The sequence below is a fragment of the Oncorhynchus kisutch genome, unplaced genomic scaffold (assembly GCF_002021735.2).
Source record: "Oncorhynchus kisutch isolate 150728-3 unplaced genomic scaffold, Okis_V2 scaffold3176, whole genome shotgun sequence".
NCBI classification, from domain to species: domain Eukaryota; kingdom Metazoa; phylum Chordata; class Actinopteri; order Salmoniformes; family Salmonidae; genus Oncorhynchus; species Oncorhynchus kisutch.
The window spans coordinates 95-18,105 of NW_022265121.1; the positions used below are offsets into that span (position 1 = coordinate 95).

General features: G+C 45.1%; 1 protein-coding gene across 1 annotated transcript; it reads right to left on the minus strand.

The window, feature by feature from the left end:
• Positions 1-1,039: 1,039 nt before the first annotated feature.
• On the minus strand, positions 1,040-10,532 carry LOC109888334 (tubulin-specific chaperone D-like). The gene is made up of 6 exons (XM_031820253.1): positions 10,437-10,532; positions 9,158-9,231; positions 8,502-8,619; positions 2,359-2,419; positions 1,419-1,441; positions 1,040-1,172 (listed from the first exon to the last, which is right to left on the minus strand). Exons 1-6 carry the CDS (start codon positions 10,478-10,480, stop codon positions 1,058-1,060), a joined length of 435 nt encoding a protein of 144 aa, XP_031676113.1. The 5' UTR covers positions 10,481-10,532; the 3' UTR covers positions 1,040-1,057.
• Positions 10,533-18,011: the final 7,479 nt, after the last annotated feature.

The window sequence follows — 18,011 nt, forward strand, 5'->3', positions numbered from 1 at the left end:
AAGGATGTAGAACTGTACTGTACCTTGATCCCGTCCCTCGTCCAGGTGAGATGAGGTGGAGCTCTTCAGGTGTCGTCTATCAGCCACTGCCAGCCACTGAAACAGACAGGGGTTATTACTCTGTTATGACGTTGTCAGTGGTCTGAACAGTACAGACACTGCCAGGGGTTACTCTGTTATGACGTGTCGTGGTCTGAACAGTACAGACAGGGTTACTCTGTTATGACGTGTCAGTGGTCTGAACAGTACAGACCTGCCAGCCAGCTGAAACAGACAGGGTTTACTCTGTTATGACGCGTCAGTGGTCTGAACATACAGACACTGCCAGGCAGCTGAAACAGACAGGGTTTACTCTGTTATGACGTGTCAGTGGTCTGAACAGTACAGACACTACCAGGGTTTACTCTGTTATGACGTGTGTCAGTGGTCTGAACAGTACAGACACTACCAGGGTTTACTCTGTTATGACGTGTCAGTGGTCTGAACAGTACAGACACTTCCAGGCAGCTGAAACAGACAGGGGTTTACTCTGTTATGACGTGTCAGTGGTCTGAACAGTACAGACACTGCCAGGGGTTACTCTGTTATGACGTGTCAGTGGTCTGAACAGTACAGACACTACCAGGGTTACTCTGTTATGACGTGTCAGTGGTCTGAACAGTACAGACACTACCAGGGATTACTCTGTTTATGACGTGTCAGTGGTCTGAACAGTACAGACACTGCCAGGGTTACTCTGTTATGACGTGTCAGTGGTCTGAACAGTACAGACACTGCCAGGGGTTACTCTGTTATGACGTGTCAGTGGTCTGAACAGTACAGACACTGCCAGGGGTTACTCTGTTATGACGTGTCAGTGGTCTGAACAGTACAGACAGGGGTTACTCTGTTATGACGTGTCAGTACTGTCCCTCCTGGCTCTAACGGTAGGATGTGGTTTGTCCATTATTATCCCATCTCTGAAACACATCAAATCCCCCGGGGGATGAATGTGGCCCGTGGGTCATCTATTGGGGAACCTGCTAGCTGGAGTAATCATTCAGCTACGGTCTGAATATCAACGATACGAAAACTCACTGATGACGGGGTCGTCCTTGAACGGCATCTTGGAGAGGGACATGTTCTCAATGAGAGAACAGACTGCAGGCCTCATCAGCTCACCACCAAAACCCCTACACAGACAGGACACAGACAGACACAGACAGGACACAGACAGGACACAACAACAACAACAACAAATATTTGTTGAGGTCGCACAACATATTGGTCTGAAACCTTAGAGGCATTCCATTTCAAAATAAATCAATAAATCATAAGAATGAGTAATATTTCAAAATAAATAAATAAATAATCAATAATAATAATAATCAGAAACAGTCTAAAAAAAGAATGAGTAAATGTAAAGTAACAGTGCTGACCTGTACTGCTTTCTGTCAAACAGCTGGAAGACAAACCAAACACACAACAACATTTTAGAGATGAACAGACTGGTGATTGACAACTTTAAAACACAACATCATGTACCTGTGTTGGTACAACTGACTCACTGAGATATGTTGTCTATGTTGGTACAACTGACTCACTGAGACAGACAACATTAACAGGTACCTATGTTGGTACAACTGACTCAGGTGAATGGTCAACACTTGAGACAGTATGTGAGTGAAAAGACATTGAAGGAGAGAAAGAGGGCAAGAGAGAGACAGACGGGGGGTAGTGAGAGAGAGAGAGACAGACGGGGGGGGTAGTGAGAGAGAAAGAGAGAGACAGATGGGGGTAGTGAGAGAGAGAAAGAGAGAGACAGATGGGGGGTAGTGAGAGAGAGAAAGAGAGAGACAGATGGGGGTTAGTGAGAGAGAGAAAGAGAGAACAGATGGGGGTAGTGAGAGAGAGAAAGAGAGAGACAGATGGGGGTAGTGAGAGAGAAAGAGAGAGACAGATGGGAGGTAGTGAGAGAGAAAGAGAGAGACAGATGGGGGTAGTGAGAGAGAGAAAGAGAGAGACAGATGGGGGGTAGTGAGAGAGAGAAAGAGAGAGACAGATGGGGGGTAGTGAGAGACAGAAAGAGAGAGACAGATGGGGGTAGTGGAGAGACAGAAAGAGAGAGACAGATGGGGGGTAGTGAGAGACAGAGAGAGACAGATGGGGGGTAGTGAGAGACAGAGAGAGACAGATGGGGGGTAGTGAGAGACAGAGAGAAAGAGAGAGACAGGGGTAGTGAGAGACAGAGAGAAAGAGAGAGACAGGGGGTAGTGAGAGACAGAGAGAGAGACAGACGGGGGTAGTGAGAGACAGACAGACGGGGGGGTAGTGAGAGACAGAGAGAGAGAGAGAGTAACAAGCGAGAAGTGAACTAACCCTCTGGTGAATGCTCTTGAGTCCATCCACACAGTCTGAAGAGATGAGCTCTGTCACCAGTCTACAATCCAGTACAATACAATTTTACTGTCCACAGCGAACAGAAATGTTCAACACCCCCCCCCAGACAGCACATATCTCACACACAGTCGGGTCTACAAGAGAGATAGAGACGGTCAATGACTTTATAGGAGCCAAGGGCTTCAGTCAAATCAGGAAGTGAAATCATGGGTCGATGTGCAAAACAGAGAAACCCACACACTGCTCTTTAATAAACTCTACGTACGAGATTATTAAAGCTTATTAAAGAGCAGTGCTACTATCGACAGCAGTGCTACTATCGACAGCAGTGCTACTATCGAGAGCAGTGCTACTATCGAGAGCAGTGCTACTATCGAGAGCAGTGCTACTATCGACAGCAGTGCTACTATCGACAGCAGTGCTACTATCGACAGCAGTGCTACTATCGAGAGCAGTGCTACTATCGAGAGCAGTGCTACTATCGAGAGCAGTGCTACTATCGACAGCAGTGCTACTATCGACAGCAGTGCTACTATCGAGAGCAGTGCTACTATCGACAGCAGTGCTACTATCGAGAGCAGTGCTACTATCGACAGCAGTGCTACTATCGAGAGCAGTGCTACTATCGAGAGCAGTGCTACTATCGAGAGCAGTGCTACTATCGACAGCAGTGCTACTATCGACAGCAGTGCTACTATCGACAGCAGTGCTACTATCGAGAGCAGTGCTACTATCGAGAGCAGTGATACTATCGAGAGCAGTGCTACTATCGACAGCAGTGCTACTATCGAGAGCAGTGCTACTATCGACAGCAGTGCTACTATCGACAGCAGTGCTACTATCGACAGCAGTGCTACTATCGAGAGCAGTGCTACTATCGAGAGCAGTGCTACTATCGACAGCAGTGCTACTATCGAGAGCAGTGCTACTATCGAGAGCAGTGCTACTATCGACAGCAGTGCTACTATCGAGAGCAGTGCTACTATCGAGAGCAGTGCTACTATCGAGAGCAGTGCTACTATCGAGAGCAGTGCTACTATCGACAGCAGTGCTACTATCGACAGCAGTGATACTATCGAGAGCAGTGCTACTATCGACAGCAGTGCTACTATCGAGAGCAGTGCTACTATCGACAGCAGTGCTACTATCGACAGCAGTGCTACTATCGACAGCAGTGCTACTATCGACAGCAGTGCTACTATCGACAGCAGTGCTACTATCGACAGCAGTGCTACTATCGACAGCAGTGCTACTATCGACAGCAGTGCTACTATCGACAGCAGTGCTACTATCGACAGCAGTGCTACTATCGACAGCAGTGCTACTATCGACAGCAGTGCTACTATCGAGAGCAGTGCTACTATCGAGAGCAGTGCTACTATCGACAGCAGTGCTACTATCGACAGCAGTGCTACTATCGACAGCAGTGCTACTATCGACAGCAGTGCTACTATCGAGAGCAGTGCTACTATCGAGAGCAGTGCTACTATCGAGAGCAGTGCTACTATCGACAGCAGTGCTACTATCGACAGCAGTGCTACTATCGACAGCAGTGCTACTATCGACAGCAGTGCTACTATCGAGAGCAGTGCTACTATCGAGAGCAGTGCTACTATCGACAGCAGTGCTACTATCGAGAGCAGTGCTACTATCGAGAGCAGTGCTACTATCGACAGCAGTGCTACTATCGAGAGCAGTGCTACTATCGACAGCAGTGCTACTATCGAGAGCAGTGCTACTATCGAGAGCAGTGCTACTATCGAGAGCAGTGCTACTATCGAGAGCAGTGCTACTATCGAGAGCAGTGCTACTATCGAGAGCAGTGCTACTATCGACAGCAGTGCTACTATCGAGAGCAGTGCTACTATCGAGAGCAGTGCTACTATCGAGAGCAGTGCTACTATCGAGAGCAGTGCTACTATCGACAGCAGTGCTACTATCGACAGCAGTGCTACTATCGAGAGCAGTGCTACTATCGAGAGCAGTGCTACTATCGACAGCAGTGCTACTATCGAGAGCAGTGCTACTATCGACAGCAGTGCTACTATCGACAGCAGTGCTACTATCGAGAGCAGTGCTACTATCGAGAGCAGTGCTACTATCGAGAGCAGTGCTACTATCGAGAGCAGTGCTACTATCGAGAGCAGTGCTACTATCGACAGCAGTGCTACTATCGAGAGCAGTGCTACTATCGAGAGCAGTGCTACTATCGAGAGCAGTGCTACTATCGACAGCAGTGCTACTATCGACAGCAGTGCTACTATCGACAGCAGTGCTACTATCGACAGCAGTGCTACTATCGACAGCAGTGCTACTATCGAGAGCAGTGCTACTATCGACAGCAGTGCTACTATCGAGAGCAGTGCTACTATCGACAGCAGTGCTACTATCGAGAGCAGTGCTACTATCGAGAGCAGTGCTACTATCGAGAGCAGTGCTACTATCGAGAGCAGTGCTACTATCGAGAGCAGTGCTACTATCGAGAGCAGTGCTACTATCGAGAGCAGTGCTACTATCGAGAGCAGTGCTACTATCGAGAGCAGTGCTACTATCGACAGCAGTGCTACTATCGAGAGCAGTGCTACTATCGAGAGCAGCTACTATCGAGAGCAGTGCTACTATCGAGAGCAGTGCTACTATCGACAGCAGTGCTACTATCGAGAGCAGTGCTACTATCGAGAGCAGTGCTACTATCGAGAGCAGTGCTACTATCGAGAGCAGTGCTACTATCGAGAGCAGTGCTACTATCGAGAGCAGTGCTACTATCGACAGCAGTGCTACTATCGAGAGCAGTGCTACTATCGAGAGCAGTGCTACTATCGAGAGCAGTGCTACTATCGAGAGCAGTGCTACTATCGAGAGCAGTGCTACTATCGACAGCAGTGCTACTATCGAGAGCAGTGCTACTATCGAGAGCAGTGCTACTATCGAGAGCAGTGCTACTATCGAGAGCAGTGCTACTATCGAGAGCAGTGCTACTATCGAGAGCAGTGCTACTATCGACAGCAGTGCTACTATCGAGAGCAGTGCTACTATCGAGAGCAGTGCAGTGCAGTACTATCGAGTGCTACTATCGAGAGCAGTGCTACTATCGAGAGCAGTGATACTATACTATCGAGAGTGCTACTATCGACAGCAGTGCTACTATCGAGAGCAGTGCTACTATCGAGCGCAGTGCTACTATCGAGAGCAGTGCTACTATCGAGCGCAGTGCTACTATCGACAGCAGTGCTACTATCGACAGCAGTGCTACTATCGACAGCAGTGCTACTATCGACAGCAGTGCTACTATCGACAGCAGTGCTACTATCGAGAGCAGTGCTACTATCGACAGCAGTGCTACTATCGACAGCAGTGCTACTATCGACAGCAGTGCTACTATCGAGAGCAGTGCTACTATCGAGAGCAGTGCTACTATCGAGAGCAGTGCTACTATCGAGAGCAGTGCTACTATCGAGCGCAGTGCTACTATCGAGAGCAGTGCTACTATCGAGAGCAGTGCTACTATCGAGAGCAGTGCTACTATCGAGAGCAGTGCTACTATCGAGAGCAGTGCTACTATCGACAGCAGTGCTACTATCGAGAGCAGTGCTACTATCGAGAGCAGTGCTACTATCGAGAGCAGTGCTACTATCGACAGCAGTGCTACTATCGAGAGCAGTGCTACTATCGAGAGCAGTGCTACTATCGAGAGCAGTGATACTATCGACAGCAGTGATACTATCGACAGCAGTGCTACTATCGAGAGCAGTGATACTATCGACAGCAGTGATACTATCGAGAGCAGTGCTACTATCGACAGCAGTGATACTATCGACAGCAGTGCTACTATCGAGAGCAGTGCTACTATCGAGAGCAGTGCTACTATCGAGAGCAGTGCTACTATCGAGAGCAGTGCTACTATCGAGAGCAGTGCTACTATCGAGAGCAGTGCTACTATCGAGAGCAGTGCTACTATCGAGAGCAGTGCTACTATCGAGAGCAGTGCTACTATCGAGAGCAGTGCTACTATCGAGAGCAGTGCTACTATCGAGAGCAGTGCTACTATCGAGAGCAGTGCTACTATCGAGAGCAGTGCTACTATCGAGAGCAGTGCTACTATCGAGAGCAGTACTACTATCGAGAGCAGTGCTACTATCGACAGCAGTGCTACTATCGAGAGCAGTGCTACTATCGAGAGCAGTGCTACTATCGAGAGCAGTGCTACTATCGAGAGCAGTGCTACTATCGAGAGCAGTGCTACTATCGAGAGCAGTGCTACTATCGAGAGCAGTGCTACTATCGAGAGCAGTGCTACTATCGAGAGCAGTGCTACTATCGAGAGCAGTACTACTATCGAGAGCAGTGCTACTATCGACAGCAGTGCTACTATCGAGAGCAGTGCTACTATCGACAGCAGTGCTACTATCGAGAGCAGTGCTACTATCGAGAGCAGTGCTACTATCGAGAGCAGTGCTACTATCGAGAGCAGTGCTACTATCGACAGCAGTGCTACTATCGAGAGCAGTGCTACTATCGAGAGCAGTGCTACTATCGAGAGCAGTGCTACTATCGAGAGCAGTGATACTATCGACAGCAGTGCTACTATCGAGAGCAGTGCTACTATCGAGAGCAGTTGCTAACTATCGAGAGCAGTGCTACTATCGAGAGCAGTGCTACTATCGAGAGCAGTGCTACTATCGAGAGCAGTGCTACTATCGAGAGCAGTGATACTATCGAGAGCAGTGGATACTATCGACAGCAGTGCTACTATCGAAGCAGGCTATATCGAGAGCAGTGCTACTATCGAGAGCAGTGCTACTATCGAGAGCAGTGCTTACTATCGAGAGCAGTGCTACTATTCGAGAGCAGTGCTACTATCGAGAGCAGTGCTACTATCGACAGCAGTGCTACTATCGAGAGCAGTGCTACTATCGAGAGCAGTGCTACTATCGAGAGCAGTGCTACTATCGAGAGCAGTGCTACTATCGAGAGCAGTGCTACTATCGAGAGCAGTGCTACTATCGAGAGCAGTGCTACTATCGAGAGCAGTGCTACTATCGAGAGCAGTGCTACTATCGAGAGCAGTGCTACTATCGAGAGCAGTACTACTATCGAGAGCAGTGCTACTATCGACAGCAGTGCTACTATCGAGAGCAGTGCTACTATCGACAGCAGTGCTACTATCGAGAGGCAGTGCTACTATCGAGAGCAGTGCTACTATCGAGAGCAGTGCTACTATCGAGAGCAGTGCTACTATCGACAGCAGTGCTACTATCGAGAGCAGTGCTACTATCGAGAGCAGTGCTACTATCGAGAGCAGTGCTACTATCGAGAGCAGTGATACTATCGACAGCAGTGCTACTATCGAGAGCAGTGCTACTATCGAGAGCAGTGCTACTATCGAGAGCAGTGCTACTATCGAGAGCAGTGCTACTATCGAGAGCAGTGCTACTATCGAGAGCAGTGCTACTATCGAGAGCAGTGCTACTATCGAGAGCAGTGATACTATCGAGAGCAGTGCTACTATCGACAGCAGTGCTACTATCGACAGCAGTGCTACTATCGAGAGCAGTGCTACTATCGACAGCAGTGCTACTATCGAGAGCAGTGCTACTATCGAGAGCAGTGATACTATCGAGAGCAGTGATACTATCGAGAGCAGTGATACTATCGAGAGCAGTGATACTATCGAGAGCAGTGATACTATCGAGAGCAGTGATACTATCGAGAGCAGTGCTACTATCGACAGCAGTGCTACTATCGAGAGCAGTGCTACTATCGAGAGCAGTGATACTATCGAGAGCAGTGATACTATCGAGAGCAGGTGATACTATCGAGAGCAGTGATACTATCGAGAGCAGTGCTACTATCGACAGCAGTGATACTATCGAGAGCAGTGCTACTATCGACAGCAGTGATACTATCGAGAGCAGTGCTACTATCGAGAGCAGTGCTACTATCGAGAGCAGTGCTACTATCGAGAGCAGTGTGTGGGTTTCCTTATGTTTTACTCCCATGTTATTCAACTGTTCCCAGGCACCTGCAGAAACAGAGCGCTCAGATGTGAGAGTGTCTTTTGAACAACGTTCATGTGGTTTTCCTATAAGTGATTGGCTGGTTGAGAGGTGAGGTTGCAGTACCTGTTGTTCTGATTGGCCAGCTTGTAGAGGGCGTGGCTGATCTCGGCAGATGCCAGAATGGCGCCATGGCGACTGTGGAGATCAATGCCCAGCGCTATGGGCAGCAGCTGAGGCATAACTGCAAATACAACCATCAAAATATAAAGAGTCATTTTATTTATGATTGTTTGTGTCTTTTCATTCTTTGCAAGAACATCAACAGTCTGCACAGATGTGTGTGGTTCATTTATTTGAATATAACCTGCACGATTTGTGGCCAGGCTGGTTTGCCTGTAATGACACAGCCTCTGGTACACGTCTATGATAGCGGCAGTTTCAAATCTGGCCTATTGCCCTTTGACCTCTCTCTGTGTGTTCATTATAAACACATAAATCATTCAATAATAACAAGACAGGTGAAAAGACCCAGACACAACAACAGTGACTATAGATGAACACACCCAGTCCATTCCACAGTAAGACAATGTGTTGTGTTAGAGCAGGTAGGGAACAGTGACTATAGATGAACACACCCAGTCCCTTCCACAGTAAGACAATGTGTTGTGTTAGAGCAGGTAGGGAACAGTGACTATAGATGAACATACCCAGTCCATTCCACAGTAAGACAATGTGTTGTGTTAGAGCAGGTAGGGAACAGGACCAATGACGTAGCTCACCTGTTGTGGCCATATAATCAGGTACTTGAGGCGTCAGATTATGCAAAGCCTTTGTCGCTAGCTGTCGAATCACCCTGCAGAACAACAGATACACAAGCAGAGGATAATTCCACTTTCTCCATTACATACAATGGCTTCTACTCTAATAGGCTACACACAGTAGTAACGCTTTAATGGCAACAGGCTGGCATACGGACATCCCACTTGGGACAAACACAGAAGACAAATACTAACTTGAGGTGTGCTTGATTTAGCTTCTGGGGCTATTCCATTGATTTAGCTTCTGGGACTATTCCATTGGTTTAGCTTCTGGGCCTATTCCATTGGTTTAGCTTCTGGGGCTATTCCATTGATTTAGCTTCTGGGACTATTCTATTGGTTTAGCTTCTGGGACTAATCTATTGGTTTAGCTTCTGGGACTATTCCGTTGGTTTAGCTTCTGGGACTATTCCGTTGGTTTAGCTTCTGGGGCTATTCCATTGGTTTAGCTTCTGGGACTATTCCATTGGTTTAGCTTCTGGGACTATTCCATTGGTTTAGCTTCTGGGCCTATTCCATTGGTTTAGCTTCTGGGCCTATTCCATTGGTTTAGCTTCTGGGCCTATTCCATTGGTTTAGCTTCTGGGCCTATTCCATTGGTTTAGCTTCTGGGCCTATTCCATTGATTTAGCTTCTGGGGCTATTCCATTGGTTTAGCTTCTGGGGCTATTCCATTGGTTTAGCTTCTGGGGCTATTCCATTGGTTTAGCTTCTGGGGCTATTCCATTGGTTTAGCTTCTGGGGCTATTCCATTGGTTTAGCTTCTGGGGCTATTCCATTGGTTTAGCTTCTGGGGCTATTCCATTGGTTTAGCTTCTGGGGCTATTCCATTGGTTTAGCTTCTGGGACTATTCCGTTGGTTTAGCTTCTGGGGCTATTCCGTTGGTTTAGCTTCTGGGGCTATTCCGTTGGTTTAGCTTCTGGGGCTATTCCGTTGGTTTAGCTTCTGGGCCGATTCCATTGGTTTGGCTTCTGGGACTATTCCATTGATGTAGCTTCTGGGACTATTCCATTGATGTAGCTTCTGGGACTATTCCATTGGCTTAGCTTCTGGGACTATTCCATTGGTTTAGCTTCTGGGACCATTCCATTGGTTTAGCTTCTGGGGCTATTCCATTGGTTTAGCTTCTGGGACTATTCCATTGGATCCATGGTAACGGGCAAACTAAATCAAGTACGGTATTTGAAAGTATTTGATCAAAGTCTAAAGGTCATGGATGAGGACAGGAAAGGCCCTTACCCATCCCAGTGGTTGATCTTCATGGCTACCAAGTGGTCGATCATGGGCCTGGTGTATTCTGGGAAACTGGCGATGTAAACACTGAAGAGAACAAGGCAAGAGGTTTACTATTTTACTACTACAGGTAATGTTATAACAACTACTACTACTACAGGTAATGTTATAACTATTATTATAGGTAATGTTATAACTACTACTATTACTACTACAGGTAATGTTATAACTACTACTACAAGTAATGTTATAACTACTACTACTCCTACATGTAATGTTATAACTACTACTACTACAGGTAATGTTATAACTACTACTACTACTACTACAGGTAATGTTATAACTACTACTACTACTACTACTACAGGTAATGGTATAACTACTACTACTACTACAGGTAATGGTATAACTACTACTACAGGTAATGTTATTACTACTACCACTACTACTACTACTACTACTACTACTACAGGTAATGTTATAACTACTACTACTACTACAGGTAATGTTATAACAACTACTACAGGTAATGTTATAACTACTACCACTACAGGTAATGTTATAACTACTACTACTACTACTACAGGTAATGTTATAACAACTACTACTACTACAGGTAATGTTATAACTACTACTACTACTACAGGTAATGTTATAACTACTACTACTACTACAGGTAATGTTATAACTACTACTACTACTACAGGTAATGTTATAACAACTACTACAGGTAATGTTATAACTACTACCACTACAGGTAATGTTATAACTACTACTACTACTACTACAGGTAATGTTATAACAACTACTACTACTACAGGTAATGTTATAACTACTACTACTACTACAGGTAATGTTGTAACTACTACTACTACTACAGGTAATGTTATAACTACTACTACTACTACAGGTAATGTTATAACAACTACTACTACTACAGGTAATGTTATAACTACTACTACTACAGGTAATGTTATAACTACTACTACTACTACTACTACTACTACTACAGGTAATGTTATAACTACTACTACTACTACAGGTAATGTTATAACAACTGCTACTACTACAGGTAATGTTATATCAACTACTACTACTACAGGTAATGTTATAACCACTACAGGTAATGTTATAACTACTACTGGTAATGTTATAACTACTACTACTACTACTACAGGTAATGTTATAACTACTACTACAGGTAATGTTATAACTACTACTACTACAGGTAATGTTATAACTACTACTACAGGTAATGTTTGAACTACTACTACTACTACAGGTAATGTTATAACTACTACTACTGGTAATGTTATAACTACTACTACTGGTAATGTTATAACTACTACTACTACTACTGGTAATGTTATAACTACTACTACTACTACTGGTAATGTTATAACTACTACTACTACTACTACTACTACTACTACTACAGGTAATGTTATAACATTACCTGTAGTAGTAGTGGTAGTAGTTATAACATTACCTGTAGTAGTAGTGGTAGAAGTTATAACATTACCTGTAGTAGTAGTAGTTATAACATTACCTGTAGTAGTAGTGGTAGTAGTTATAACTACTACTACTACAGGTAATGTTACAACTACTACAGGTAATGTTATAACTACTACTACTACTACAGGTAATGTTATAACTACAACTACTACTACAGGTAATGTTATAACTACTACTACTACAGGTAATGTTATAACTACTACTACTACAGGTAATGTTATAACTACTACTACTACAGGTAATGTTATAACTACTACTACTACTACTGGTAATGTTATAACTACTACTACTACTGGTAATGTTATAACTACTACTACTGGTAATGTTATAACTACTACTACTACTACTACTACTACTACTACTACTACTACTACTACTACTACTACTACTACTACTACAGGTAATGTTATAACTACTACTACTACTACAGGTAATGTTATAACTACTACTACTACTACTACAGGTAATGTTATAACTACTACTACTACAGGTAATGTTATAAATACTACTACTATTACATGTAATGTTATAACTACAGGTAATGGTATAACTACTACTACTACTACAGGTAATGTTATAACTACTACTACTACTACTACTACTACTACTACTACTACTACAGGTAATGTTATAACTACTACTACTACTACTACTACTACTACTACAGGTAATGTTATAACTACTACTACTACTACAGGTAATGGTATAACTACTACTACTACTACTACTACTACTACTACAGGTAATGTTATAACTACTACTACTACTACAGGTAATGGTATAACTACTACTACTACTACTACTACTACTACAGGTAATGTTATAACTACTACTACTACTACAGGTAATGTTATAACTACTACTACTACTACTACTACTACTGGTAATGTTATAACTACTACTACTACTACAGGTAATGTTATAACTACTACTACTACTACTGGTAATGTTATAACTACTACTACTACTACTACTACTACTACTACTACAGGTAATGTTATAACTACTACTACTACTACTACTACTACTACTACTACTACTACAGGTAATGGTATAACAGGGTGCACAACGGTAGGTTGTGGGGAAAATCAAAATAAAAGTTGCATTTGAGACTAGTATTGGTGCGACACCATAAATGGGTTTACACAACAGTTCACTAGCTAACTAACTACAGTACAGTACCCAGCTAACTAACTAACTACAGTACCCAGCTAACTAACTAACTACAGTACAGTACCCAGCTAACTAACTAACTACAGTACCCAGCTAACTAACTAACTACAGTACCCAGCTAACTAACTAACTACAGTACCCAGCTAACTAACTACAGTACCGTACCCAGCTAACTAACTAACTACAGTACCGTACCCAGCTAACTAACTAACTAACTACAGTACCGTACCCAGCTAACTAACTAACTAACTAACTACAGTACCGTACCAGCTAACTAACTAACTAACTAACTACAGTACCGTACCCAGCTAACTAACTAACTAACTAACTACAGTACCGTACCCAGCTAACTAACTAACTAACTAACTACAGTACCGTACCCAGCTAACTAACTAACTAACTAACTACAGTACCGTACCCAGCTAACTAACTAACTAACTAACTACAGTACCGTACCCAGCTAACTAACTAACTAACTACAGTACCGTACCCAGCTAACTAACTAACTAACTACAGTACCGTACCCAGCTAACTAACTAACTAACTACAGTACCGTACCCAGCTAACTAACTAACTAACTACAGTACCGTACCCAGCTAACTAACTAACTAACTACAGTACCGTACCCAGCTAACTAACTAACTAACTACAGTACCGTACCCAGCTAACTAACTACAGTACAGTACCCAGCTAACTAACTAACTAACTACAGTACCGTACCCAGCTAACTAACTAACTAACTACAGTACCGTACCCAGCTAACTAACTAACTACAGTACCGTACCCAGCTAACTAACTAACTAACTACAGTACCGTACCCAGCTAACTAACTAACTAACTACAGTACCGTACCCAGCTAACTAACTAACTAACTACAGTACCGGACCCAGCTAACTAACTAACTAACTAAAGAACCGGACCCAGCTAACTAACTAACTAACTACAGTACCGGACCCAGCTAACTAACTAACTAACTACAGTACCGGACCCAGCTAACTAACTAACTACAGTACCGGACCCAGCTAACTAACTAACTACAGTAACCGGACCCAGCTAACTAACTAACTACAGTACCGGACCCAGCTAACTAACTAACTACAGTACCGGACCCAGCTAACTAACTAACTACAGTACCGGACCCAGCTAACTAACTAACTACAGAACCGGACCCAGCTAACTAACTAACTACAGAACCGGACCCAGCTAACTAACTAACTACAGTACCGGACCAGCTAACTACTAACTACAGTACCGGACCCAGCTAACTAACTAACTACAGTACCGGACCCAACTAACTAACTACAGTACTGGACCCAACTAACTAACTACAGTACTGGACCCAGCTTAACTAACTACAGTACTGGACCAGCTAACTAACTACCTAAACTACAGTAACCGGACCCAGCTAACTAACTAACTACAGTACCGGACCCAACTAACTAACTACAGTACTGGACCCAACTAACTACCTTACAGGTACCGGACCCAGCTAACTAACTACATACTGGACCCAGCTAACTAACTACCTAACTACAGTACCGGACCCAACTAACTAACTACAGTACCGGACCCAGCTAACTAACCTACAGTACCGGACCAGCTAACTAACTACAGTACCGGACCCAGCTAAACTAACTACAGTACCGGATCCAGCTAACTAACTACAGTTACCGGATCCAGCTAACTAACTACAGTAACCGGATCCAGCTAACTAACTACAGTACCGGACCAAGCTAACTAACTACAGTACCGGACCCAGCTAACTACCTACAGTACCGGACCCAGCTAACTAAACTACAGTTCCGGACCCAGCTAACTAACTACAGTTCCGGACCCAGCTAACTAACTACAGTACTGGACCCAGCTAACTAACTACAGTACTGGACCCAACTAACTAACTACAGTACCGGACCCAGCTAACTAACTACAGTACCGGACCCAGCCTAACTAACTACAGTACCGGACCCAGCTAACTAACTACAGTACCGGGACCCAGCTAACTACAGTACCGGACCCAGCTAACTACAGTACCGGACCCAGCTAACTAACTACATTACTGGACCCCAGCTAACTAACTACATTACTGGACACAGCTATTTAAAGGCTCCTTTTCAACAACATTCAGCGTCAGCCTACAGAACATATTGTCAGATTGTTTACTTCCTCAACAACATCTTGGGCCTCAACAGTAATCTGTTTCTGCAGTCAGAAAGTTTAGTGGGTCCTCCCCCGAGGCTACATTCTTCAACAGGTTTACTCTATGATGTGGGAGGAATGTTTCCTCTGACAGTCTAGGTGGCGGTAGAGACGTCACTCATAGGATTAGGATGGTGACAGTCACATTCTACAGAGAGGCAGGACTGAGTCTGAAATGACATTCTAGTGCACTACGTTAAACGAAAGAGAAGAGAATAGGATGCCATTTCAAACGCAGTCAGTGACACAGCCTCAGGGCACCTATGGGGACAGTCACATTCTACAGAGAGGCAGGGCTTTGACATCTCAGATACCTGAGATGTCAGCGATGCATTGAGAAGAGGAGAAAACGTCCCTGGTTCAACATAAAGGACATTTCCCTATGCACACCCCTTTACAAAAAAAATACTTCTACAATATAAGTGGCAGGCTCCATTTGACTAAGGCCAGATGGTACAGCTATGTTCTGTGGTTCTACCACCACCAGGTAGACTCCTACTACCACCAGGTAGACTCCTACCACCACCAGGTAGACTCCTACCACCACCAGGTAGACTCCTACCACCACCAGGTAGACTCCTACCACCACCAGGTAGACTCCTACCACCACCAGGTAGACTCCTACTACCACCAGGTAGACTCCTACTACCACCAGGTAGACTCCTACTACCACCAGGTAGACTCCTACTACCACCAGGTAGACTCCTACTACCACCAGGTAGACTCCTACTACCACCAGGTAGACTCCTACTACCACCAGGTAGACTCCTACTACCACCAGGTAGACTCCTACTACCACCAGGTAGACTCCTACTACCACCAGGTAGACTCCTACTACCACCAGGTAGACTGGTAGACTCCTACTACCACCAGGTAGACTCCTACTACCACCAGGTAGACTCCTACTACCACCAGGTAGACTCCTACTACCACCAGGTAGACTCCTACTACCACCAGGTAGACTCCTACTACCACCAGGTAGACTGGTAGACTCCTACTACCACCAGGTAGACTGGTAGACTCCTACTACCACCAGGTAGACTGGTAGACTCCTACTACCACCAGGTAGACTCCTACTATCACCAGGTAGACTCCTACTATCACCAGGTAGACTCCTACTATCACCAGGTAGACTCCTACTATCACCAGGTAGACTCCTACTATCACCAGGTAGACTCCTACTATCACCAGGTAGACTCCTACTATCACCAGGTAGACTCCTACTATCACCAGGTAGACTCCTACTATCACCAGGTAGACTCCTACTATCACCAGGTAGACTCCTACTATCACCAGGTAGACTCCTACTATCACCAGGTAGACTCCTACTATCACCAGGTAGACTCCTACTATCACCAGGTAGACTCCTACTATCACCAGGTAGACTCCTACTATCACCAGGTAGACTCCTACTATCACCAGGTAGACTGGTAGACTCCTACTATCACCAGGTAGACTGGTAGACTCCTACTATCACCAGGTAGACTGGTAGACTCCTACTATCACCAGGTAGACTGGTAGACTACTACCACCAGGTAGACTGGTAGACTACTACCACCAGGTAGACTGGTAGACTCCTACTACCACCAGGTAGACTCCTACTATCACCAGGTAGACTCCTACTATCACCAGGTAGACTCCTACTATCACCAGGTAGACTCCTACTATCACCAGGTAGACTCCTACTATCACCAGGTAGACTCCTACTATCACCAGGTAGACTCCTACTATCACCAGGTAGACTCCTACTATCACCAGGTAGACTCCTACTATTACCAGGTAGACTCCTACTATTACCAGGTAGACCCCGAATATCACCAGGTAGACCCCGAATATCACCAGGTAGACTGGTAGACTACTACTACCAGGTAGACTGGTAGACTACTACTACCAGGTAGACTGGTAGACTCCTACTACCACCAGGTAGATGCCTACTATCACCAGGTAGACTCCTACTATCACCAGGTAGACTCCTACTATCACCAGGTAGACTCCTACTATCACCAGGTAGACTCCTACTATCACCAGGTAGACTCCTACTATCACCAGGTAGACTCCTACTATCACCAGGTAGACTCCTACTATCACCAGGTAGACTCCTACTATCACCAGGTAGACTCCTACTATCACCAGGTAGACTCCTACTATTACCAGGTAGACTCCGAATATCACCAGGTAGACTCCGAATATCACCAGGTAGACTCCGAATATCACCAGGTAGACTGGTAACTCTACTACCTGGTAGACTGGTAGACTACTACTACCAGGTAGACTGGTAGACTCCTACTACCACCAGGTAGATGGCCTACTACACAGGTAGACTCCTACTATCACCAGGTAGACTGGTAGACTACTACTACCAGGTAGACTGTAGACTACTACTACCAGGTAGACTGGTAGACTACTACTACCAGGTAGACTGGTAGACTCCTCTACCACCAGGTAGACGCCTACTATCACCAGGTAGACTCCTACTATCACCAGGTAGACTCCTACTACCACCAGGTAGACTCCTACTACCACCAGGTAGACTCCTACTACCACCAGGTAGACTCCTACTACCACCAGGTGATGGTAGACTCCTACTACCACCAGTAGAGACTGGTAGACTCCTACTACCACCAGGTAGACTGGTAGACTCCTACTACAACCAGGTAGACTGGTAGACTCCTACTACAACCAGGTAGACTGGTAGAC